Source organism: Pelodiscus sinensis, chromosome 6, assembly GCF_049634645.1.
Source record: "Pelodiscus sinensis isolate JC-2024 chromosome 6, ASM4963464v1, whole genome shotgun sequence".
In the NCBI taxonomy this organism is placed as follows: Eukaryota; Metazoa; Chordata; order Testudines; family Trionychidae; genus Pelodiscus; species Pelodiscus sinensis.
Window position 1 is genome coordinate 29190189 of NC_134716.1, and position 27722 is coordinate 29217910.

General features: G+C 43.6%; 1 protein-coding gene across 1 annotated transcript in view; it reads right to left on the reverse strand.

Moving 5' to 3' along the window:
* The window catches only part of SLC1A1 (solute carrier family 1 member 1), a 63482-nt gene that overhangs the window by 18789 nt on the left and 16971 nt on the right, over window positions 1-27722 (reverse strand). Inside the window, exons 3-8 of the mRNA XM_075931640.1 lie at window positions 20293-20385; window positions 18254-18368; window positions 12255-12297; window positions 8789-8896; window positions 7166-7350; window positions 5829-5936 (exon numbers count right to left, since the gene is read on the reverse strand). Coding sequence (XP_075787755.1) covers window positions 5829-5936; window positions 7166-7350; window positions 8789-8896; window positions 12255-12297; window positions 18254-18368; window positions 20293-20385 — 652 coding nt within the window. The remainder of the gene's footprint in view (window positions 1-5828; window positions 5937-7165; window positions 7351-8788; window positions 8897-12254; window positions 12298-18253; window positions 18369-20292; window positions 20386-27722) is intronic.

Sequence of the window (27722 nt, forward strand, 5' to 3'; positions counted from 1 at the left end):
CTGCCTGTACTGTCTTCAGAAACCTTAGAGCAACTCATATTGATGTCAGTGATAATTACATGCATGTATTCCAGGGCAGATTATGCCTACTTGGTGTTAGTAATTTTGGATGGATGCACTTCTCCTGAACAAATTTTTTATGGGGGGTATTGCATGTCTGTTTCCTGTATACAATATGAAATGGTTAAGAACCATTAATGTTTAACTGGTTAACAGTTTTAACATCCTTAATCAGAGTTGTTCCAAGTCAATATGATTATGCTGTTCTTTGTACTCAGGCCAACAATTTAGTCTTATCTCACTTGACTATTTATGAAAATTTATTTCCATAAAACTTCCTCTTACAATTAAAAAAATCCTATCAGCAGCTGAGAAATAGAGTTCTTCCTAAGAGAGAAGCCTGTCACCCAAGAACACAGTCTAGTACAGGTGTGTGGTCAATAATATTTGGTGGTGGGGGGGGGGCGGTGCAGAGGGTTTGGAAGGTGACCAGGGGGAGGGAGTTGGGGTACAGGAGGGGCTGAGATGCGAGAGCAGGCTCTGGCTGGAGGTACTTACCTAAGCATCTCCTGGCCTGCAGCCCGGCAGCACCTCCAAGGCAGGCTGGGCTCCCTGCCTGCTGAAGCTCTTGATCACTTAAAACTACAGACTGCTCCCTCCATGTGGCTCTCAGCTTTGAGAGTGGGAAGATAATTGTGTTGTCCCCATCCCCCGGCCAATTTCTCAGCTCCGATTGGCTGGTTGTTTCTGGCCATTAGAAGGTAAGGATTGGTTTGGGGGCGAGGAGATCGCATGAAGCCTCCCCCTCACTGCAGAGCAGAGAGCCGCATGGACTGTGCTTTAAAAAGTGGCAACTGTATGTCTGAGGGTCCTGGCAGGGTGGTCTGCAGACTGGATCCGGTGGCTTGGTGGGCCACATTCGGCCCCCAGGCCGTATTTTGTCTGTCCCTGGTCTAGTACCATCTTACAAACACCAAGATTTAAACAGTTCCTTGCTTTTAAAAAGATGAGAAGGAGCTGATAACAGGGACATTTATTTTCTCATCCTCTCCTCCCCAGCTTCTCTTTGGGCCCTGGCTCCTCTGGCCTGCTCATCATACATTTTAGGTCAATTCCTCTTTCTTTAGACTGATAGTGTGTCCCCTTTCTAACACACAATCTGTGAAACAGAGAAGCAGACACTAGAGTAGAGAGATACTGGGGATGGTGGAGAGTGAAGGAGGGGGATACTGGAACCAATTAGCATTTGGGGGGGAAACACTTGGAACAACATGCCCTACAGTGACTTGAAGGAGAGATATTTGGGGGTCATATATATTACAACCAGTCTGAGAGACATAATGGAGTTCAGAAACACATGAAGACATTTGGAGATGAGAGAAAAATTGTAGAAAGATTTGGGGGCATGGAAGAGAGAAAGACACACACACGCTCCAGGGTGACGGAGGAGCACATTAAAAAAGTGGAAGGACACAAGAAAGAAATCTGAAGACATGAGATGGAGACAGGAGAGAAAAAGAGGGGATGGAGTGGAAGGGCAAAGGAAAAAGGGCCCAATCCTGCATTATTTTGAGCACTCTTCACCCCCAGCAAATACAATGAAGTTTGAAGGTGTCCAGGAACACACATTGATCAAACTCAAAGAGAGGCATGTGAAAAAACCAGAAAAGATGGTTAGAGAAAATTCAGAACATACAGTTGCAGAGAAAGAGGAGGCCAAAATACAAAGACAGAAAAGAACAAGAAAAGGTCAAAATAACAAAGATTAATAATAAAAATCCGGCTAGGTGTAGGGGAAAATATAGTAATGAAGACAGGGAGGGACGACTACAACTGGTCTCCTACATAATAAATGTGAGCTAGGTATTTAGCTATCTAAAGATGGGAGAAGGAAGAGCAGGCATCTTTCCTTCACTCCTGCTGGCTAATGCCTGATGCTAACCTCACTTCTGTGAATCTGTTTATAAAATACTCCCCCTTTTGTTCAGTGTTTCAAAGCATGTGCTCTTTTCTTTGCATTTCCCCATAGTTAGCTACAGCAGAGCTCTGCGGAGCTTTCCATAAATCCTTCCTGCATAGTCAAGGAGAGTCGATCACTGGCCCTTTTAGGATGAGAGCCTATGGTCTGCAGGGCTGAAAATCCGGGCGCCCTTAAAGGGGGTGACCTTCAAAAAAGCATTTGGGACTTATTTACAAGCCATTATGCCCCAGGGCATGTGGCTGCTATCTAAACATAAAGATACATGTAGCAATACTTCATTTACAGTGTAAGAACTGCACGGCAGGGAGTGTGTCTACTTGTGTGTTTATACAGTACCCAGCAAGACATGGGCCTTATTAGGGGCCTTAGGGTTCTAGCTAGTGTAGTTCTAAATAGTGTAGTTGATTAACCGATAACAAAAGCTTAGGGGTTAATGCTATAGACTACATACATTTCCCTTCCCCTGACCTTGCCAGTAAATTTTTTAGCAGACTGGCCAGCAGCCTGGCTCAGTTCTGGCTTGTGCTGGATTCAGAACCTATTCCTGCTGTGGCTCTGCATTTAAAGTGTATTAGGAGCCAGGTGGGCAGGCAGCTGGGTCCAGGAACTCAGACCCCCCCTGCCCGGACAGGGGCTGCTGCCTTCCTGCTCTGCTGCCTCTGTATCAGAGGGAGCAGCACTGGTCAACAGGCAACTGGTCCACAATGGAAACTGGCTTTTAAACTGGCTCCCCTTGTGGACCAGCTCCCTCTTAGAACCCTGCACTACTGCCTCTGTACTGTCGCTCCCACCCCTGGGGACTATAGAATAGTTAACTAACTGATAAAAAATCATGAGTTAAATATCAATTAACTGATATTTAACAGCCCTAGTTCTAACACAGAAGAAAAAAACTATTAGTAGGTAATAATAATATTTGCTGTCCTAGATAAAACTGAAGTCAAAGGACAGTAATAGGTCAGTTAGTGAATACCTTCTCCAGGCTATCTGGAGTTGTTAATGTACAAAACTGCTGAATTTATACTGTATCTTTCTATATGTTCCTAATTTCTGCCCATCGTTTGATTTATAACTAAAATCAGAAGAATTAATTTGAATGAACAGAGGTTATTGGAAATTATTAATTTCTGCCACCTTTATAAAATTGGCACAAAATGTTTCCACAACTAGAATGGAAATTTATAAAAAGAAATATTATCAGAATCAAGTATTTCATTTCTGAATCTGTAATAAATCTTAATTTATATAGTCATTACATTTCAAGGAATTACTATTTGAAATTTAAAATTATTTCTTGCTAGTCCCAATGTGAAAGCATAAATAATTAAAATATACTTTTGAAATAAAAATAGGGCTGTCAAGCAATTAAAAAATTAAGCTAGATTAATCGTGCGATTAAAAAAATTAATTATGATTAATCACACAATTAATCGTACTGTTAAACAATAATAAGACTCCATCTGATCCCAGGCTCCATGTTGCGCTGCCCCTTTGCAACGCTGGAGCGGTGTTTCAAAGGGACAGTGCTGCACAGCTGATCCTGGGCGCCACTCGGGGCTGCCCTTTGAAATGCCACCATGGCGTTTCAAAGGGGCAGTGCCGCGTGGAAATGCACATTAATTGACAGCCTTAATAAAAAACCATATATATAGCAAAGATTCACAAAAAAAAAAAAAAAAGATTGTTTCATTTCCTTTTAGAGAAGCTTGAGTTAAGCCCATTTATGTTAACATAAAAGCGGCCATAAGTCAGACCAAAAGTCCATCTAGCTCAGTATCCTGTCTGCCGACAGTGGCCAACACCAGATGCCCCAGAGGGAGGGAACGCAACAGTTAATCCTCACATGGTCCCTCTCCTGTTACCTATTTACTGACAGATGCTAGGGATACCATTCCTACCCATCCTAGCTAACAGCCATTGATGGACCTAACCTCCATGAATCTATCTAGCTCCTTTTTGAACTCTGTTAAGTCCTAGTCTTCACCACATCCTCTGGCAAGCAGTTCCACACGTTGACTGTGTGCAGAGTGCAGAAAAACTTCCTTAAGTTTGTTTTAACCCTGCTGCCTATTAATTTCATTTGATGACCCCTAGTTCTTATATTGTGAGAATAAGTAAATAACTTTTCTGTATTCACTTTTTCCATACAAGTCATGATTTTATAGACCTCTATCATATCCCCCCTTAGTCTCCCCTTTTCTAAGCTGAAAAGTCCAAGTCTTTTTAATCTCTCTTAATATGGGACACATTCCAAACCCCTAATCATTTTTGTTGCCCTTTTCTGAACCTTTTCCAATGCCAATATATCTTTTTTGAGGTGAGGCAACCACATCAGTATTCAAGATGTGGGCATACCACAGTTTTATACAGAGGCAATAAGATATTCTCTGTCTTATTCGCTGTCCCTTTTTAAATCAGTCTTAACATTCTATTTGCTGTTTTGAATACCGCTGCACACTGAGTGGATGTTTTCAGAGAGCTCTCCACAATGACTCGAAGATCTCTCTCTTGAGTATTTGTAGCTAAATTACTCCCCATCATATTGTACGTATAGTTGGGGTTATTTTTTCCCATATGCATTACTTTACATTTATAAACATTATTACCCTCTCTTCGCTCAGTTTTCAGAAACCTTGTGAAATGCTTTTGAAGAATAGCTTGTGTCAGTATACAAAGGTGGGCACAAGCGCTGAAGCTGCTTTGGATCTGGTCTCTAAACAAAACATGAATAAATTCTCAGTACACTGAAGATATTTTGAAGCTGAAGCTTAAGGCAGCGAACCAACACAATCTGGATGTTATGCTTCAGTGCCTTGGAAGCAGATATTTAAATGCACCTAATTTAATGGTAGTGTAAGCACGAATTTATTTTTCAAACAGCGTTTTTTATGGGATATTCTTCAGAGGTGTAGATTATCTATTGCTATATTTCTCATTGCCGTTAAACTGTCTTTACTAAGTCCCCAGACCTACAAAGGGATTAGTGTAATGGTCACACACAAGGAAGATTTTGTAGAGTCATTAGATTTAAAATAGATTTTTTTTTCCTATAAGAGGTGCCCTGGATTAAAGCTAGATAGTAAATGCTACTTTTGAGACTTTGTCAGCGACTCTTGTCTCAAAGAATCAGTGTCTCAGATTATGCCTCCGAATCAATTCACAAAGGAGATTCTCTGGATGCGAATCACCTGCTGTGTGTGGAAACTGCCTCCCTGAAATAATTTCCTCTCCTTCCCCAAACCATGGAGCTGGGAATAGGCCACAAGAGGCATAGTGTAGGGGCATAGGTTCTCAGTGCAGCTCATCCTAGCCTACAGATGCCCAGAAACTTTGAAAAGGGCAACATAACCTTTTCAATAGGCTGGCAAACCTGGGCTGCTAATGAGTTGGTGAGAGCAGCAGGGTTCTTTATGCCAGGAGATTTCCTTTCCCAGCCCCATCCTCCCTGAGTTTAGTGGAGGTATCACTCTATTTTCTAAAGCAACATTACCTACTGAGCAGTCAGTTAAGACAGAAAGTACTGAGTTCCATATACTCCTTTTCTTTTTATGTTGCAAGCAATGATGCTGGAACTAGGTGTATTGGATTGAAGCAGTAATAACAGATATCAAATACATGGTTTCTCTGATCAGCACCCCTGGTTGCAAGGCAGCTGGCAGTTTAAAGGAAAGGGTGCACTTCTAATGCAACATATCCCCAAATAACTTTAAGATGAGGGAATCTTACCTCAGATCTTATTTTCTGTCTGGGTATAGTAGAAGCTGGTTTGTTGTAGATAATGAAAATCTAATAAAGTGTGGTCCAATCAAAGCATATATTTTCATTTTATTTTTAAGGAATGACATACCCACATAGTACTGTAGCCATATAAAGACCCAGTTTGCGAAAGATTTCCCAGTCCTCAACTTCTATTATCTTCCCAGCAATCAAGAACATAATGCCAAGTGGCATACACCTATGGTGCACAAAATAGCTTAATTAAAAATGCATTTTCTGATAAAGCTGATGTTGCTACACAGATTGTGCCAATAAACAGATTTTGGCACAACAGAATATATTTTCTTTCTTTAATAAGAAATATTTATTTTCATCACTATAAAAATAAAGGAAAATTTGGGGTAGGATTCTGTAACAATAGAATTTTACTCACTTTCAAAAGTATTACATTAGAAGTGATTTTTCATATGAAAACAGTGTTTGCAAATTTAGGTGTCAGAGTATATATAGCAGTAACCACAGTTCCACATGCAATGAGTAAAGACATATTCACAGAGGTTGGAGAAGTGGGCGAGGGATTACAAACTATGCCCCAATCCTGCAGAACCTTACATATGAGAGTAAAATCATGCACATGAAAAAGAGTTTGCAGGATTGGGACCTATAACCTTACTCTGGAAAGAGATCCAGATAGGAAAGTTCCCTTATTCTCAAGGAGATTGCAGTGCAGAATCATGGGCTATATCTCTCTATAATATATATATTAATACATCAGGACAATGCATTTCTTGTGGAGGACAGAACTATCAATCAATCGAGGCAAAAGCTATTGCTTTACAAGCTACACTGGCTCTCTTCAGATTGAGATCTCACATGCTTACAACCTGAGCCTATAAACTATTATGGTGTATGGTGCATACTGTCATGAGTGTTGATTTTTTTCAGGTCACAGTAATAAACTTGATGCTTTTATTTTCAGGTGTTTGCAGTATCAAGCCCCATAAAGGACTGGTAAAAATCATGCCCCTTATTTTGCAATCTGATTGCTACAAAATCTTATAACAAATAATGTCGCACTGAATAGGCAGGTAGTCAGACTGCAGGATTTTACTCCAATTTCAAAATTAAGGCCTGTGTTTGTAATTTGGTTTCCCTGTCCAAAATAAATGTCATATAATCTCAAAAAGCCTATTTTTAGTATTGGGTTAATGATTCTGAAGTTTCACATTACATGACCACTTTGTGAATACAGAAGTAAGTGAGGGTTCAAATTGCAAACTAGTTAATATTATAGTTCCTTATTTGAATTTGCAAACTATTTATTAGACTTACTTTTATTTTAAAGTAGTTTGCTGTGAGAAGTTTGCTGTGATCACACAGACTGTGATCATGCTTTCATTAAAGCTTATGGCAAAATTTGCTTAAAGGAGAGAACAAAAAAATACCAAGATATATCATTGTACTCACCACATGATGATCTGAACAATGTTCATTGTAGCATCGTTCAGTGCATTGAAAAAGTCCACCAGAACTCGTCCTTTTTCTCCCATTTCCCCAATAACAATTCCAAAGACAAGACAAAAGACAATCAAGCCCAGTACATTAATGCCACCAGAATACGTGCCTACTATTTTGTATTCTTTGGTTGTGTTCTGTAGATTGAAACCAGGAAGAGTGTTACTGAAAAGGAACAGTGTATATACTTTATATGAATGCTAAATGAAAACATCTTATTTCACCGAAAAGACAAGGTGCCTGATTCTTTGGTCTCATACTTGCAGCAGGGAGCATGTGTGTTTATGTATGGGGATTAAGATGGTTTAAAGATGCCTTTATGATCCTGTGGTTATTCAAGCAGGGATGGTAGAACAATCTGTTTAGTGGGGGTTCTGAGAGCCATTGAACTAAACTGTAAACCCTGTGTATGATGGAAACTACTTCAAGACATAGCATGCTGTTGTTCGAGTTGCCAGGTGTCTGGTTTTCAACTGGAATGCCTGGTCAAATAGGGACCCTGGTGGTTCTCATCAGCACTACTGGCTGGGCTGTTAAGTCAGCTTGGTAGTGCAGTAGGGACCGGAAACTAAGGCAAGCTCTCTACCTTGCTGGCTCTGCATGGCTCCCAAAAGTGGCTGCCAGGTCTCTGTGGCCCCCCCAGGTGCAGACTGACTCTGTGCACTGTCTCCACCCCAAGTGCCAGTTCCAAAGTGCCCATTGGCCAGGAACTGTGACCAATGGGAGCTGTAGGAGCATTGCCTATAGGCATGAGGGCAACATGTGGAGCTTCTTTGTGCCTAGAGATCACAGGGACCTATTAGTTCCATCCTGGGATCAGCAGTATGTGTCACCAGGACCCCAAACCCCTCTTTGTACCCCAATCCTTGCCATAGCCCAGAGTCCTCTCCCACACCCAAACTCCCTCCCAGAACCCATACCTTGCCTGATTTTTTACTGCTTTCCACTTTTCCATTTAATTTAGGCAAATCTCCCCTTGCTCTTATGAGAGTTAGTTTTAAAAAAAAGCATCTGATCAATATTCATTATACTATTCTGTTCAAAATTTTGTATTCAGGTATTATTAAATCCCTTTTACTTTTTTCTCCAGGCTAATACTAGTCTTTTCTAGCTGTCCTCATACATAAGTCTTTCCATACCTCTGATCATATTTATTAAAACACTTCTTTTTCAATCTTTTCCTTGTGGAGCTATCAAATGATAAGAACATTTAACTACTACCATCAGGATGCCAACACATGGTCACATTCTATTTTCTTTCTGTAATATCCACAGGTATTTTATTTGCTTTTTAACCTCGGTTGCACATGAGACACATAGTTTGAGCGAGCCCTCCATTATGACTCTATTTCCTTCAGTGATTCAGCAAGTTTAAAATTCATCATCACATGAGATCTTTAGATTATTTTCCCCCATTGCATATCTTATTTATGTTCCAAATAAATGTCACCAACTTGCTCTTTGCTTCCTCCTCCAGATCATTAATGTATTGAACAAACTATATCTCAGTCTACAAATCCCTCCTTATTCTAATCTCTCTCTTTGTAAAACAGAATATAGTAATAAAAACCGTACCTTCAAAGCCTCTGTTGCCATGACATTTGTAACAAGCCCTCCCGCAAGCGTGGTGCTGTTTTTTTCCGGTACTTTTTTAAGTTTCAATTCTTCACGTTTGCTTTTATACTGAAATTTGGAGTGAAAAATTATAACATTTATTTGGGAATACCAAGGAAAAGAACAATGGCAAATCTACCCAGTAATTCAGAGCAAAAGACATACATTTCTGACTTCCATAAGATTTCTGGCCAGCAATTGTACTCAGATATGTGAAGCTTTCAAATAATTTTGAGTGACCGAGGGCACGTCTAAACTACATTCCTCTTTCGAAAGAGGAATATAAATGAGGCCGATCAAAAATTCAAATGAAGTGCGGATTTACAAATCTCGTGCATCATTTGCATAACTGCGTGAGAGCGCTTTTTCGAAAAAAGGTTTTTCAAAAAAGAAAATGCAGTCTGGATGGAGTTTTTTTTTTTTTTTTTTTAAAACCCTTTTTCAAAAGAACCTGTACACCTCACTTTTCAGGAGTATGGGTTCTTTCAAAAAAGGTTTTTTTTTTCCCCAAAAGAACCCTGTTCAGACTGCGGTTTCTTTTTCAAAAAACCTTTCTTCGAAAAAGCACTCTCACGCGATTATAGAATCATAGAATCATAGGATTGGAAGGGACCACGAGAGGTCATCGAGTCCAGCCCCCCGCCCTCAAGGCAGGACCAAGCTCCATCTACACCATCCCTGACAGATGTCTATCTAACCTGTTCTTAAATATCTCCAGAGGGAGATTCCACCACCTCCCTTGGTAATTTATTCCAATATTTGACCACCCTGAGAGGAATTTTTTCCTAATGTCCAATCTAAACCTCCCTTGCTGCACTTTAAGCCCATTACTCCTTGTCCTGTCCTCAGAAACCAAGAGGAACAAATTTTCTCCTTCCTCCTTGTGACACCCTTTTAGATATTTGAAAACCGCTATCATGTCCCCCCTTAATCTTCTTTTTTCCAAACTAAACAAGCCCAGTTCATGAAGCCTGGCTTCATAGGTCATGTTCTCTAGACCTTTAATCATTCTTGTCGCTCTTCTCTGTACCCTTTCCAATTTGTCCACATCTTTCTTGAAATGTGGTGCCCAGAACTGGACACAGTACTCCAGCTGAGGCCTATCTAGTGCAGAGCAGAGCGGCAGAATGACTTCACGAGTTTTGCTTACAACACACCTGTTGATACAACCTAGAATCATATTTGCTTTTTTTGCAACAGCATCACACTGTTGACTCATATTCAACTTGTGGTCCACTATGACCCCTAGATCCCTTTCCGCCATGCTCCTTCCTAGACAGTCGCTTCCCATCTTGTATGTATGGAACTGATTGTTCCTTCCTAAGTGGAGCACTTTGCATTTCTCTTTATTAAACTTCATCCTGTTTACCTCTGACCATTTCTCTAACTTGCTAAGGTCATTTTGAATTATGTCCCTATCCTCCAAAGAAGTTGCAACCCCACCCAGTTTGGTATCATCTGCAAACTCATTTATACAAATGAAGTGTGAGATTTGTAAATCCGTGCTTCATTTGAATTTTTGATCAGCCTCATTTACATTCCTCTTTAGAAAGAGGAATATAATTTAGATGTGCCCTGAGTTTCTTCTTTTGAGACACTGGGAACTCATACAAAGATACTGTGGTTCAAATTCTGCTTCCCACCCATGAGGTGCACAATATGGAATCTGTGCAGTTCCTTGGGGATGGAGCAGGATTTCTGAATCCAGCACAAGAGATCTGCAATCCATGGGTATAGTCAAGCAAATATTCAAATGAAATTTCTGAGAGTCACTATTGAGAGGTTGGTAGTGAAGATGGTAGCCATGAGGATACAAAAAAGGTTCTTTCCTCTTTGCTCCTGCAAAGAAGCCATTTACAAGACTGGTGCAAGGTGTAGTATTTGTCCCTTATTATATACATACAAAATTACTACAGGTTGGACCTCCCTCGTCTGGCACTGTTAGAACCTAACTGGTCCCAAATGAGGGAATTTGCTGGCCCCCCGACCATCCGTCCCGCCCCACCACTTCTGGTCTGGCCGGCCCCTCTGTCCCTGGCCTGGCTGGGCAGCTGGCCCCCTCCTGCCAGTCCCATCCCATCTGCTGCAAGCTCCCAGACCTGTCTGCCAGACGCTGGCCCCAGGGCTCTCTGGCTCAGGAACATCCATGGCCCTGCTGGACCACAGATATTGCCAGACCGAGAAAGTCCCAGTTTAGGGAGGTACAACTTGTATTGCTATAAACGCTTTTACATACTGAATACACACATTCTATTTTGCAGAGAAAGATAAACATCTTTTTTGGGGAAATGTTAAGTCTGTACTAGGTGAGCTTCAGATCCCTGCAGTAAATCTGATACTCCACTGCTGAGGAAGGAAGAAAAAAAAAAGCGGGAGGAGGAGTTGGGGGCGGTAACATCATAAGGTACAACAAATATATTTGCAAATCTCCTCAAAAGTTTTTTCCTCAGTTTTACATGTGAATAAATTGGGAATGGGACTGTTGTGGGTGAATGGATCATTTTATCTCTTCTGTAGCACCTTTAAACATCTTAGCTCTTCTAGGCCTCATTCTTTCTCACAAGAGATTTTTGGACTATAATCTCTTGTCTGTCATGTGGAAGAGACATCCAGACACCAGTTCCAATAATCTACAGAAGATTTGAGAGAGATGTATGGGGTGTGTAGGGAATGAAAAAGAGTTCAAAATGAAGAGTTCAAAAAATTTCTCAATATAAGAACAGGGTATTCAGATATCGTTACAAAGGTCTCACATCTCAACCCATACATTATCTCTGAAGAATAAAACGTTGTGCTCACTTAGGCTATGTCTACCCAGCAACGTAATTTCAGAATAACTGATGTCATTCCGAAATAACAAAGTCCACGTCTACACTACAAACAGTTATTCAGACATAATGTCGAAATAATGTCAAGCTGGAGGACTTCTTACTCCAACTCTTGTAACCCTCATTGTACAAGGAGTAAGGGAAGTCAGCGGAAGAGTGCTCTCTCAGACTTCCTGATGTATAGACAGTGCCAAAAGCTGAAATAAAGTATTTTGACTTAAGTTACGCAATTGATGTAGCTCAAGTTGCATAGCTTATCTTGGCTTTAGCCCTGCTGTGTAGACATGCCCATACTGCTTTGATTCTTCTTCTAGTTCCCAAAACAGTGGATCATGGAAGGGATGAATACTTTTTTTTGAGCCAGCAATAAAAAGTCTATTTCAGTAGAAAGGAAAATGAGATTTTTAATAATATAAATTTTCCAGTAGATCATGTCTCAATTCTGTGCAACAGCCACCCCGATTTTTCATAACTAATTCCTTGTACATTGCTGCAACTCAAGGGAAACACCTTGGAACTGATAACACCTGGGAACTTGGAAATAAGAACTGAATAAATGGGAATAAACTGTAGTAACAGCAAAAAATATTTGACCTTACCTGTTGAAAACAAGCCTGGACAAGGTTTTCTGGGAACATATTCCTGTTAAATAAATTAAAGGCTTTGCAGTGTTATGACGTACTAAAACAATCTATTTTTCAAAATAAAATAACCAGCTAGTTGAAAACCAAAATGGGGTGTATTGCTTTTGTACACAATCACTCTTCCCAGTGATGAATTTATCATCGTCAGCTTTGAAACACTGGTCAAGACAATACTTCAACTCATAATGTTCTGGTAGCTGTTTAATTTAACGTGGAATTCCAAGGCCACTTTTCAGTATTTGACATTTAAATTGATTAACAACCACATCCAGGATCTTTCAAGGTTGCCAATTTTCATGATATAAATAAGCAACCCTGACATTCAAAATATGACAAATTCAAGCTAATCCCATTTCAAAATTAGGCCAAAAATGAACAAATTCTTTTAAAAAACATTGTTACTGGATCCCCCAGGGTGCATTTTGTGATCCCACTGCATCCCCCTGAAGTTTATCCTGTTCCCTTGTGCTACCCCTCCTGGTACCTCCATTGTGCCCCCTGGTACCTCCATTGTCCTTCATCCTAGTGCTTCCTCATGCCCTTATGCCTACTTATTATGCTTTCAGTATCTTCCCTTGCCCTACACTCTCTTTGGGCCTCCCTGTGCCCCCCCATGCCTGCCTCCTGGCTCTTAGTACCTTCCCTCAGTGGCACCTCAGGCAGGCAGGAAAGAACTGGAAGGAACTATTCTGGTTTGGAACTGTTGTTTAAACTCCATTTGTGTAGTTGTGTACGCAGCTGTCACTGGGGATGTCCTTCTCTGTCCCACCCCCCCATGAGACATCTGTAGCACTTGGAGGGGTTTTTCTTCCCTCCTCCTGAGGGGTGCCATTTCAGATTTTGATTGGGGGGCAACTCTAACCATGATTCTAGGGATTATTTAGTCCTTCATTTTCTGGCAGAAAACTTAGCAGTTAGCTGACAGGATATAAATAAGCAACCCTATCTAATTCCTATATAAAAGAAAGGCAAATATTAGACCCATTCAGTTCTAATAATAGCATGTTCTGACATCATGTGGCAAGTCACTTAAGGGTTTAAAATATTAATATATAGTATTACTTTGTTATTAACTCTGCGGGGAGAGAGAGAGACCCTATTAGGACTCCTGGGTATTAGCTCTGAGGCGGGGGGTTCTAGTAGATTCCAGCAGGGGCAGATACATCTGGATTCTATGTAAAAACATTAAAATGGCCATAATGGGTCAGACCAAAAGTCCCAGTACAGACCCCTGGGGGTCATTACTATTTACTTCTTTCCATTTTAACCATTTATTCCCTTTATTCCCTATCTTTTGACTGCAGTACCTGACAATGTTTTCCAGATCATCTAATGCTTTCTGGATCATCCATGTTTACTTTAATGACAAGCCTTTTGTTACCTTAATCATCCTGCCTCTGTTAATAAACTCCCAGACAGAAAGGATGTGCTGCTCCCAGTTTCTGAATTCAATACATATCACATTCAGGTTGAGTTGAACTTAAGAGCTCTATTGGGGACTAGAGGGGAAAACCCCTAGTACAAAATCCAAGGGAGCTACAGCTCCCCCAGTCTCTCTAAATGATGCCCCTGCTCCTCACTCCGTGCAGTAGCCAGGCTAAGAGCTTTTCTTTCCACCCTTCAGATTTTTATTTGTTTTTTAAACAAAGACAGGACTCCTTCCCCTACTCTTACTCACTCTCCTGGTGCTGTTCTGTTGGGGGTGCCTAGAGTTCCAGCTGAATGAAGGCACTGGAAATTTTATGTCCTTTAACAGTCATGTGCATGCTGCTAGTATGCACAGTCAGGCAGCAGGGGACGGGAGGAGAAAGGACACACAATCACAGGCTAGAATGGACTGCAGTCAAATCACCCGAGTTAAACTTTCATTCCAATTGGCTGGAACCATTGGTAAGGGTGGATTCCAAGAGCCAAATCAATAAATAAGAAGCTATAATGTAAAAGTGTTCAACACACACAAACAACCCCTCCCCCCAAAAAAACCTAGCCAACAAGCAAACAGGAGCCAACTTAGCCTGAAACAAGATGAATTTCCACCAATTTTAGGCTGAACTGGCACCCATGTGCTGTCTCCCTCATTTGCATGAGGAGGACAGTAATGAGTCTAAATTAATTTTTATATAGTTAATCATGTATTGGGTAGAGATGTGCAGGAAGAGGAAGTATGTTTATGAACACTGTGGTGGGGGAACAGAGTTTTTGTAGGCCTGGATTTCAAAATGACAAGATGCATCAAAGGAAGTGGCAAGAAACCCTCTAGTGAGCAATTATGGGATAACCTGCCCTGATGGAGAGTTTCCTCTGTAACCCCATTATCTAGAGGATGACTCATTCCTTGAAGCAGGTGGATTTATGTCCCTTCCAAATCATTCTTAAACTCTTCTCTTTATTTCTCAAAATCTTACTAAGGTAAGATTTCCTTTGAAGTCTTGGGTAGTCTGCACAAGTGTGGACTGAGTGAAACCAGGACCAGGACATCAGGATTTGGTCCTTAAAACAAGTTGAGATGAACCTGTGCAAAAGTTGCTAAAATTCATAGTAGTAGAATTTTAGATCACTATTATAACTTTTAGGTAACGACCTTCATGTGGTTTATGTATCTAAAAGAGTGTTACAAGAAGGAGAGAGAAAAATTGTTCCCCTTGGCCTCAGATGACAGGACAAAAAGCAATGGGCTTAAATTGCAGCTAGGGAGGCTAAGGTTGGACATTAGGAAAAATTTTCTGTCAGGGTGGTTAAACACTAGAATAAATTGCCTAAGGAGGTTGTGGAATCTCCATCACGGGAGATATTTAAGAGCAGGTTAGATAGACACCTATCAGGGATGATCTATTCTAGATGGTGTTTGGTCCTGCCATGAGGGCAGAGGACTGGACTTGATGTTCTCTCGAGGTCCCTTCAGTTCTACTATTCTATTGGTGTGTCTAGACTACATGCCTCTGTTGACAGAGGCATGTAAATTAGACTACCCAACACAGTCAGTGAAGCCAGGATTTAAATATCCCCGGCTTCATTAAAATAAAAATGGCCACCACGCTGTGCCGGCTCAGCTGATCATCAGCACAGCGTGGCAGTCAAGACGCGAATCGGTCGACAGGGAACGCCTTTGTCGACCGCTCCTGTAAACCTCATTTCATGAGGTACAAGGGAGTGGTCGAGAAAGGCGTTCCTTGTCAACCAATCCGCGTCTTGAATGCCGTGCTGTGCCAACAATCAGCTGAGCCGGCACAGTGCGGCGGCCATTTTTATTTTAATGAAGCCGGGGATATTTAAATCCCGGCTTCACTGACTATGTTGGGTAGTCTAATTTACATGCGTCTGGTGACAGAGGCATGTAGTCTAGACATACCCTATCATATATATAGTAGCCCATTGTCTGTGCATCTGTAACGCTGATGTACACGGCCACGCCCCCTGGCCGTGTACGTCAGCGCCCCGCCCCTCTTCCTCTCCCTCTGTGGCACACTGCGCCACTCAGCTGGGCCCTGGCGGGGGAGCAAGGGTGGCAAGCGGCCGTTTGGGGTCTTGCCACCCCTTGATCCCCTGCTGGGGCCCAGCTGAGTGCGCCATGGAGGGAGGGGAAGGGGGCGGAGCGCCACAGAGGGAAAGAAAGGGGGGCGGGGCTGGCCGGAAGGAGGGCGGTAAGCAGGGCTGGTGGGGGGGTGGTGTCTGGGGGTCGTGGGGCTGGCCAGAGGAAGAGGGGGCAGGAAGCAGAGCTGGGGGTGCGATCAGGGGCCGTGGGGTTGGATGGGAGGGGGGGGACAGAGGAAGGGGGGGCGGGAAGCAGACCTGGCGAGGGGGGGGGGGTGCAGCCACTGGCTGCAGCCGGTGTCCTTCTGGCCGCGCCCCCAGCAGGCACTCCCTTTACTCGCCAGCAGAAGCCTGGCGAAGGTGGGGCTGGGAGCCACTCCCCCTGCCCAGCTTCCGCTCGCAACCAGATGCTCCCAGCTGGGAGTTGGGTCACGATTGTCACTGGGAGCCTCTGGTCCCGTGAAAAAGGCGGGCCGGGGGGGGGGTGGTGGCTGGGAGTCCCGGCCCCCGCGCCACCCGGCTTTTGCGTGCGACCACAGGGCTCCCAAAGCCAATCAAGCTCCACCTCCCAGTTGCTCCCCCCCCCCCCCCCCCCCCGCTAGGCTTCCCTCCGGTGGCCAGCCGGAAATTCACAAAATACCGGACATTACACATGTCCAGTATTTTCTGAATTTTTCTACCGGACAGATGGTGCAAATACCGGACTATCCGGTAGAAAACCAGACACCTGGCAACCCTAGCCCAGGCGGGAGCGCTGCTCAGCTGGGCCCCGGGCGGCAAGCAGCTGTTTGGGGTCCGCGCTCCCCATACATGCAGACCCCAAATGGCAGCTTGCCACCGCTTGCTCCCCCGCCATGGCCCAGCTGAGTGGCGCTGGCACTGCGCCGCTCAGCTGAGCCTCAGTAGGACAGGCAAGGGGGCGGGGCACTGATGTACATGGTCAGGGGGCGGGGCCGTGTACGTCACCACCCCCCTTCCTCCTCCTGCTGTGGTGCTGAGTGGTGCACCCCTCAGCTGGGCCACCGCAGGAGAGAGGAAGCGGGGGGCGGTGACGTAGACAGCCCCGCCCCCTGGCCGTGTACGTCACCGCCCTGCCCCTCCTGCCCCGCGGCGGACCGGCTGAGCGCACAATACTCAGCCGAGCCGCCACGGAAGGAGGGGAAGGGGGCAGGGCGGTGACGTACACGGCCAGGGGGCTGGGCTGCGTACGTCATTGCCTCCCTTCCCCTCCTGCTTTAGCACTCAGCTGAGTGCTGTGCCCCTCAGCCGGGCCGCCGGGGGATCCAGCAGTGCAAGGGGCTATTTGGGCTCCCCCCCCCGGTGGGAGGGGAAGGGAGGGCGGTGACATATACGGCTCCGCCCCCGGCCGTGTATGTCACTGTCTCGCCCCCCTCCCTTGCGGCAGCCTGGCTGAGCAGGCAGCACTCAGCGAAGCGCCACGGCGGGAGGGAAGGGGAAGAGGAAGAGGGGCGGGGAGAGAGAGGCAGGAGGAGGAGAAGAGAAAGAAAGAGACGGAGAGAGCGGCAGGAGGCGGAGGAGAGCTGAGAGAGAGCGGGGAGGCAGTAGGAGGAGAAAGAGAGAAGACGGAGCGAGAGCGCTCAGGAGAGAAGACCTGAAAATTCCGTCTTATGACGGGCTAATTGGCTAGTGATTCTAAGAAAAGGGTAGCCAAGAGCATAAGTGTTGCAGAAGTGGCAAGCAACAGGCCAACTTAAGTTTTCCAGCATGGCTGAATATGTGGAGCCCAGCTGACTGCTTCTGCTATACTGGAGACAGATTGTTTTCTCTAACCACCTTTACTGAGAAGAGAAAGCACTGCAGAGCTACACTATGAAGTCCCCAGTGCTCTACCAAACAGAATGAGAGTTACCATCAAGCAAGTCACCTATTGATCTTTTTTGGCTTCTCTTCTCATATTAAGACAGTAAGTATCACATTTTATTTCCAATTGAGGCAGAAGAAATAAATGGCATGGACAATGTTGACCCTGGATTCTTGGGCAAGTTACTATCTGAAGTATTTCAGAAGGGTAGGTAGCCGTGTTAGTTCGTTTCAGCAAAAACAACAAGGAGCCCTGTGGCACCTTAAAGACTAGCAAATTTATTTGGCATAAGCTTTCGTGGGTTGGACCCCTCTTTGTCAGATGCATCTCAAGTTTCTCATGTACTGCTTTATTTGCAAAAGCAACACACGCAGGTTGCTTGTGTAGGCAAAGGGTATTTTATAAAACTTTTTTGTATGAATGCCATTTAGAGCTATGTGATCTTTTATCTAACTTTTGGGAACGTAGCTTTTGGATTTTTTTTTTTTGTATTATTACACTTCAAAAAGATATTGTGAAGCATTTGTATGTTAAGCACTTTAATCACTGCATTATATCATTTAGGTATTTGAAGCAACAGTATGGAAACTGAAAAACTCACCTAATCAGATCTAGCATAGCATCCACTGTTGTGATATCAGGGGTACTGCCTGTTCTGTCAATTTCCTCAGCTCTCTGAGATACCCCAGGTTTCATGGACACAACTAGCACAATCCCTGTAATCAAGAGAAAACCATATAATTGTAATCCTAAGAGGAGGTTTCACCAATAGAATAGAGTGGTGTTTTCAGTGGTGACTCTATGATGCTACTGAGAGTGTCAGACCCTTCTGACATTACTCTTCATGTGTATATTATCTAGTCAAAACTATATATATAATTAACAGCAATTATTGTAAGAGCAAATGGTTCCTTTTCTTGATGTTTTCAAGAGCTGATCTAATTTTTCCTCCTCACTCTACCAGTACTTTTCATTATAAGCTTTCAGATGATAATATGGTTGCCTTGTTCCATTAATCCACATAACTGAATTTACTTTTGTAAAGATAATCTTGAGTATTAGGTTCACACAAGCCTAGGTTTCAGAAACAGACAGAACTGAAAATATCTGTAAACATAAGGCCTGATCCTGCTCATAATTAAGTGAATGACAAGTTTCCATTGACTTCAATGGGGTCAGGAATTCATACTATTCTGTAATAAAAGCTAAGCCCTTGTACTGGTATTCATTTTTGTCCCAAAGAAATTAACAAAAATAAATAAAATTGCAGCTCCAAGATCCTTCAACACCTCTGTCAATGAATGACTTTTATTGGTGTAGGCAGAACTAACTTTGAAATATAAGCTTTAGAGCAAGAGTTGGCAATTCCCAAATTATTCCGTATTTAATCTCCATGGGCATTTATTCACTGAAAGTTCCTCACACACAAATGTAAACTAAATAAGATATTATCCTGAGTAGTAAACATCACAGGCCAAAATTATCGTAGTGTTTGACATCAGTGAAGTTTTGTTCGGCTCATGCCTTTACACTCCCATTTAAGTAGCTTTTTCATGTACAGAGAGGTCATTCTTGGAGCAAAATTCTGCCTTTAGAGGAGTTTGAACTATTTCCATGAATGGGAGCTACCTGTGCCCATAATTTGATTCATGTTTGTTAACTCCACAGAGAAGTTGGCAGATGGGGGTTAATCCTCTTCATTGGGTCAAAAAAGGGTCACAGATGTCCACTTTGAGGGCAGAGAATTGCAAGGTGGCAAGGCTGGGCTGCTGTGTAAAATTAGTAGACTACAAGAGGGGATTGTGATACAGGAAGGCAAGAGTGAAAATGAGTGTGGGAAACCTCTGGGAAGAGCGAAGGAGCTTAAAAAGAAAGCAGCATGTTATCTCCCTCCCTGGGGAGGTGAGTGCCACTGGCTGCGTCTAGACTGGATGATTTTGCGCAAATACATTTAACGGAAAAGTTTTTCTGTTAAAAGTATTTGCACAAGAGAGCGTCTATACCGGCATGTGCCTTTGCGCAAAAGATTTGCTGTTGCGCAAAAGCATGCATGCCAGTGTAGACGCTCTCTTGCGCAAGAAAGCTCTGATGGCCATTTTAGCCATTTGGCTTTCTTGCACAAGAAATTAACGTGGCTGTCTACACTGGCCCTCTTGCGCAAGAATACTTGCGCAAGACGGCTTATCCCTGAGCGGGACCATTGGAATATTTGTGCAAGAACCACCGATTTTGTACATTACAAAGTCAGTGTTCTTGCGCAAATACTCGTGGCCAGTGTAGACAGGCGGCAAGATTTTGCGCAAAATCATGCCAGTCTAGACGCATCCACTGTGTAATTGTGCTTCTTGGACTGTAACTGAAACAAGTCTCACTTTATAACTTTGCTTTTTGGGCACTGGCTGAAGAAGATTCTATCTGCATTTATGTTTGGTCTGATAAAAGGCCAAATGCTATTTAGTCAATTATGCCATACTGATGATTAAATTTTATCCGGGCAGAGAGTTGCTGATCTTGCTCCAACTGAAATCCATAGCAAAACTCCTACTTATTTCAGAAGTATAGGATCAGACCCTTAGTTTCTTTCTTGGACTCCCCATCAATTAAAGATTTGTTACAGGCCCCTGAGATAGATCTTATTACCAAGGATTACAGCTAAGATGGTAGTGGCAAGATAATATATAACTGCACGCAAGCCAATCTTCCCAGAAACACTTGAGTCCAAAACAGCAACACCTGGGGAAAAAAAAAATGAACAGATTTTAAAGAATACACATACTATTGTATAAAGTGATTTATTTCTATGAAGGAGATAGTTCATCATCCTAAATCTTCCTAAACATCTAGCAAGCACCCAATACTAATAATATCTAGGAATACTTTCTGTAACAGATTTACAATGTTTGCTTGAGATACCCTTTGCGCATGTGTTGGAAAGGGTTAAGTGTTTTGCTTACTTATTGAGGAGACTCATTACCCTACCTGGATATAATGTCTGACAGAGTCAGGTTAGAGAACTAGCAGAGAGTAGTTAAGGGGAAATATATTAGCCCTGGATTAAATAGGTCCCTATTCCCAGGGTAGACTAACAAGGGCTAATCCAGAGCCAGCAGGAACCTGCTAGAATCAATCAGTGCAATCAGGCCAATTAAAACATCTGGAGCCAATTATGAGGTTTCTCCGACTATTTGGTGTCCAGGAGGTGGGCGGGCGTTAGCTACAACCCAAGTAGAGGGTGGGCCCAGGTTCCCCCTCCCCCCCCAACTTCTCATTTCAGTACTGAAAAGAGATTGGCTTTAGTACAAGTGTTTATTCTACCCTGTAGCACTTGGTGGGGCCACAGAAACTATGAAGTGTGTTTTCCCTGTTTTTTCCCATCCTGGCCAATGATGAGAGTAGCTCCACAAACAGCAAGATGGTGTCTAACTTGAGAGCTTCTGTGAGCCTTTGCAGCAAGTAATCTGACTGAAAGTGAGGGACCCATCAAGACTGAGGAGGAGCTTTGTCACAGATGGAAGGTTTTTTTTCCTCCCAAGTTATTTGAATAGTCTCTTTAAAAAGACCTTAGATTTCTGAGCTCTCATCACTTAACTTTAGAAATAGCACCACTGAAAAGCATGAGGGCAGTTCATGACACTCAGATCTATTGTTTCAGTCTGCTTGGTTTCATGCTCCTGCAAGAAACAATGCATTACAGGCTGAATCTCTCTAGTCTGGGAATCTCTGGTCTGACGGACCACTGATATTGCTGGACCAGAGAGGCATTGAACCAGAGTGTCCTGGTAGGCTGGTGGTAGGCAGTAGAGCCAGGAGCCCAATGGCTGGGCGTAGTGGCCCAGAGACCTGGTGGCTTAGGGTTGGCTGCAGAGCCTGGAAGTCCCAGACAGTGGATCCTAGCAGTGGCAAAGCTTTGGGACAGTGGAGCCTGGTGGCCTAGGGCTGGTGGCAGAGCCTGGAGCTGGTGGTCAGGGCAGGAAACCCAGCAGCACAACTGGTGAAACTCAATCTATACCACAGCTAGTTAATGACTCTCAAGCTCTGTGATTCCCCTTATGTTTGTATTGATCAGTATAGTCAGTCATGTTCTCAGAGGTTAGTTGGTTTCCCTTAGACTAGAAGTGAGTTACTCAAGGGCTACGTCTAGACTGGCATGATTTTCTATAAATGCTTTTAATGGAAAAGTTTTCCGTTAAAAGCATTTGCGGAAAAAAGCATCTAGATTGGCACAGATGCTTTTCCGCAAAAGCACTTTTTGCGGAAAAGCGTCCGTGCCAATCTAGACGTGCTTTTCTGCAAAAAAGCCCTGATTGCCATTTTCGCGATCGGGGCTTTTTTGGGCAAAACAAATCTGAGCTGTCTAGACTGGCCCCTTTGCGCAAAAGCTTTGCGCAAAAGGACTTTTGCCCGAACGGGAGCAGCATAGTATTTCCGCAAGAAGCACTGATTTCTTACATGAGATCATCAGTGTTCTTGAGGAAATTCAAGCAGCCAGTGTAGACAGCTGGCAAGTTTTTCCGCAAAAGCAAGTGCTTTTGCGGAAAAACTTGCCAGTCTAGACACAGCCAAGATGTTTAACCTCAGAAAAGTGAGTCTAAGTTCAAAGATGTTTAAAGACAAAAATCTTTCAAAAAAAAAAACAAAACCTCATCTATGGACCCTTAATCACAGCAAGGTTTGGGCAAATGTATTTTATGTATATGCTAACAATAGCTTGAGCATCAGGTGTTTAGATAATACCCTGATAATACTATTCATTAGTTTTTCACAATGCACGAACAACTTAAAAACATACTGAGATTCTCTTAGTATATTGTTTTCCTGTCATAGACTTTCAGGTCAGAAGGGACCATTGTTATTATCTAGTTTGACCTCCTGCATGTTGCAGATCACAGAACCTCACCCACCCACTCCTGTAATAGACTCATAACTATTTTATTGCTTGTCAGACATTTATGGTATTACAGGATCTAACAGCACACAGAAGAACCAGATTATGTATAGAAAGATGTGTGATGAAAACAACTCCCTTGGACACAGTAAAAAGCCCAACCTATATTGAAAATGGGTGAAGCCCCTTTCACAACATTTTCATGGCATCAGCAGAAAAAAACCTCCAGCATCACAGTTAGTGGTGTTTGCTACGATAATGAAGCAATCTCATCAGAAAAGCAAATGTGCATGGAGACCAAAGTATCCTTTTTCACTTTTTATGTTAGGAAATTGGTAAAATACATACAATAGAGGGAGGAGCTTGTACTGCCACAGTTAATGCTTGGATATTGTAGTTTAAAGTGTTCTTGCGAGACGTGATAATAAATTCTAGATTTGCTTTGTGTATAATAAAAGGGCTTTGGCTTCTAGGGTTGTCAATTCCACACCTCCCACAAATGATAAATTCGCAAACAAGATTTCAAGCCATGCTTTTAAAAAGCAAATTGACAAATTTTTGTTAAAACACAAATGTATTTTGGTAGGAAATACTCATCAAATTTAGACAACTATGTACTTAAACCTTGTTGCACTGAATATCAGTACTGGCGAAAACAAGTATGGCATTTATGGCTTCACTATTAGTAATATAAACCCTACCATAAACTTTAAAAGGAATGGGGAGAGATTTTTAAAAAATAAGGCTTTGATCTCTTTGATCTGCCAGCCATGCTAACTGAGAGCTGAAAAAGCTAGGTTATTTACTTATAAAGATTCTATAATTAGGATAAGTTCCTGTCACATTAATTCTGTTAGCTCCAAAATGATGTTCCTGTGCAATCCCATTGGCTACATCTAGACTGGCATGATTTTCTGCAAATGCTTTTAATGGAAAGCATTTCCTTATTACACATAGCTTATTTATGGCATATAAAAGCCAGTACAGCATAGTGGAGTATTTTAACATTTGGCCACGAACAGCAGATCCTCAGTGACATGGGTGCAGAAGAGGCTGAAGGCTGCAGATATTGCAGCATGCTTTCTCTGGACTCTTTACCCTTGAGAGATGGTGATGATCATGCTCTGTGAACCAGAGCTGCACTTCAACATTTTATTATTATAATTATAAACCTTAAATAATCAGAGCCTGCCTGTGTTTCATGATGGTAACCAGTACTGATAGGACAGGACTCACTGTACAGTCTTAAGAGAATGGAAGCAAATCTTTGTCTATTAATAGCCCTTGACTTTGCAGTTCTCTCTGCCTCAGTAACACTGAACACCATAGAGTGTATGGTTTTAGTATCCTTCAGCACAAAATGTAAAGGTGACTTGCAAGGGAAATGAGTCTTGCTTTTTACACAATAAACATGATGCAGAGTAACCAATTGGCACAGCAGGCTCCAAATATCAGCCAACCCTAACAATGAATTGGGGGGGGGGAAGGGGAGAGGGAAGGGGCAACTGCCCCAGGGCCTAGTGATTCAAAAGGGCCCAGGGCTCCCAGATGTCGCACTTGTAGGAGCAGCAGTAGCTGGAGCCCCAGGCCATATGAATCACTCCCGGAGCACCGCATGGCGCTCTTGGGGCTGGTTGGAGGGGCGCCAGGGGTCAGCATGGCACACTCCAGGCAGCATTGAGGGCTGGCTATCCCAACCTCACTCCTTTTGCCTGAGGCCCCAACCCATCTGGGAATGCAGAGCTGCCCCCCACACCATGCCTAGGGGCCCGGAGAGTCTGTCAGCCCTGCTCGTAACTGCATTTACTAACGATATATATGTTTGGCCTAGCTAAATATACACACTGCCGCTATTCAGGATTCTCGTGGCTTCTGAACAACAGAAGACAGCAAGGGCCCTGTAAGGACCAAAAACTATTAGTTCGAAGGGATACAACCTGATTCACAAACAAAACAGGAAATAAAAATTGGCTTGTGCCTTTTCTTTTTTGCTCCTTTACATTTTTTAAAAGTTTTTTTTTTTTTTTTAAATATAGAAATGCACGTCTTCTCTTCTCTGGAGAACTCAGTGCTGAGGTCAGAACTAATAAAATGTTATCACAACAACCAGTGAAAGTTTAGCAAGTGTAAGAGGAAAACAACTTTTGTTCAGGTGTAGTCTGCACTTGGAATAGCCCCAATTGAGTCATCAATGGCCAGTAATTGCCACTGCACTGATGCTGACCTGCAAACAAGGACAAGCTGGGGCTTGTACCCATTGTGGTACAGAGTTCACATGCATACAAGGATAAATTTTGATTAGGTGAATTAGCACAAAGCTAAAAAATTCAGCCTCTTTGGCCAGAAAATAACACTTCCTGTCCACCCTTTTTGAGGTTCAGGAAATAGAGGTTGGGGTTTGCCGCTGGATCCAAAATGGCCTCATTGACTGGCAGAGCTATTTTAGATTATGCTGATGCCTGCAGTCTATCCATCAACTTGTATTGTACCTCAGGTACCTCCATTAAGGAAATATCCAGGGAATCATCCACACTTTTGTACAGGTCCTGAAAGGACTTAAAGTTGTCTCCTGCTGTATATGGAGGAGGCATTATCAATTTGTCAGGAAAAGATGGGAAGATGTATGATGGAGGTAAGGTTTCTTCCTCCTGTCTCCCCTACAGATCCTTCCATCTCCTCCTGCGTTGTATCAGATCTGGAGGATGCAGGTGGTTTGGGTACTAGTGCCTCATGTCTAACTGCAGCTGTTACTTATGGAGCTGTCTCCTGAGCTCTCAGGGGACCCTAAGAGTCCCATCTCTGCCATGACTGTGGGACTGGAATGGGAGGGAACCATGGAAATGATTGTCACATCTGGGGTTGGCTGTGCTGCTATTATTGCTGCAGCTGAGAGGCTGGCTTTGGAAAGGGGAGGCAGGGGGAGAGAGAATTCCTCCTCATCCTCACTGTCACTAGAAAAAGATGGAGCTGAGCTTGAGAGTATACCTAGTCTGCTGGGGGCCTTCTAACATGGGTGTAGTGTTGGTTCTGAATAGTTGTGTGCCCAGTACTAACAAAACTGCCAGCTCCTGATGTGTGCTGAGAGGCCTTGGCAGAAAACTGGTGCAGAGGGCTCGTGTTGCTGTGGTACAGGGTCACCCCACGCCTTGGATGTGGTCGGTACCGGGGAAACATGGGTACGCAGTTTGTGGCATCTTTGTCTGTGTGTGCACCAATGGCTGTGGTCTGATGTGGTGGCTTGGGTACCAACTATGTTGGTACTGATATTGGCAGTACCAACAGCACAGGGGCGGTCTTCTTTGGCTTCAGTGCCGAGACCACCAGGTGTGCTTCCTTGGAGGGCACTGCCCCTTGGAGTTTGTTTATACCGGATGACCCCAGTGCCTGCACATCCCCTGAAGCCTGTACCTTAGGAATGGAGGAAGGCTTCTGCTGAGGGGATAGCCTCTTAAGTGGCCTGTCCACCGAAGGTGATGAAGGCTTTCTCTTAGTTATTATCTTGGGGTGTGTCTAGACTACATGCCTCCTTCGACGGAGGCATGTAGATTAGCCAGATCGGAAGAGGGAAATGAAGCCGCGATTAAAATAATCGCGGCTTCATTTAAATTTAAATGGCTGCCCCGATCTGCCGATCAGCTGTTTGTCGGCAGATCGGGGCAGTCTGTACGCGATGCGCCGACAAAGAAGCCTTTCTTCATTGGCACAGGTAAACCTGGTTTCACGAGGCTTACCTGTGCCGATGAAGAAAGGCTTCTTTGTCGGCGTGTCGCGTCCAGACTGCCCCGATCTGCCGACAAACAGCTGATCGGCAGATCGGGGCAGCCATTTAAATTTAAATGAAGCCGCGATTATTTTAATCGCGGCTTCATTTCCCTCTTCCGATCTGGCTAATCTACATGCCTCCGTCGAAGGAGGCATGTAGTCTAGACACACCCTTGGATCCCTTGGTGCTGATTACCCCCTCACCTACAGTGGCTTCAGATCAGGGGTTGAGAGGCCTGGGATACTGGTGCTGAGGTTGGTCTTTCTATCTTCTCCATTGTCAAAATCTTGAGCTGAAGATCCCTGGTCTTCAAAGATCTGAAAGAACTTTTTACAATGGTGGCAGCTCTTAGGAGAATGATCCTGGCCCAGGCACTGGATGCACTGGGCATACCCATCTGAGATTGGAATGGACATTCTGCATGTCAAGCATCTCTTAAATCCTGGAAAGCCTGGCATCACTACTCTATTAGTAACTATTAGGAAAACACTTTTTTTTAAAGAAAAATACCAACAATTAAGGGGTGGGAACCCCAACAACACTATCTAATCACTGCCTACTAATTAACAAGTAACACTATCTAAAAACTGAACATGGAGTGCTTCTGGGTTCTGACCAAGCCTGGAGCAATTGAGAAGGAACTGATGGTACACACACGCCAGTACACTTGCTGCGGCATGTGTGGTGTTGCGCATGCGCTCTAGCACTCAGGGTGATACTGCTGCTAAAAAGTTGTGATTATAAGTGCAGGAACGCCAAGTCACCTATAGTGGAGCGCCCAAAGGGACACCCCTCCGAAAAAAAGTGTCCTGTAGGTTGAGGATAGACAGCCAGTCTCCCTTCTCCAAGACAGGGATCATGTGTCAAGGATTACCATCTTGAAGTGGTATGTGTGGATAAAACAGAAGAGGTTGCGTAAATTGAGGCTAGATCTCCATCCCCCAGTTTTCTTCATTGTAAGAAAATAGTGGTGGTAGAACTCTTTCACCCTGTGTGGTTGAGGTATATATTCTATTGCTCCCAGCTGTAGGAGATGTTTCAGTTCCTTCATGAACATGGTATTGTGAGATGAGTCCTTGAAGATGGATGGATGGGGAGGATGGACAGGAGTAAGGGTGTTAAATATCGGTTAATGTACTAATCAGTAGTCAATGGAATTACCATGGGGCTCTTGTACATTTCAAAGGAGGAATGCAGAACTCCGTGTACAGCCTGGGGCCAGCGGGAAGTCCCGCTGACTCCAGGCTACATGCAGGCATGCCAGTTTTAAAATGTACAAGAGTTCCCCGTTGACCCCAGGCTCCATGTTGCGCTGCCACTTTGAAACACCGAGGCAGCTTTTGAAAGGGGCAGCACTGCATAGCTAAGCTGCGGATCAGCTCTGAGGCACTGCCCCTGTGAATGCTGCCTTGGTTCTATCTG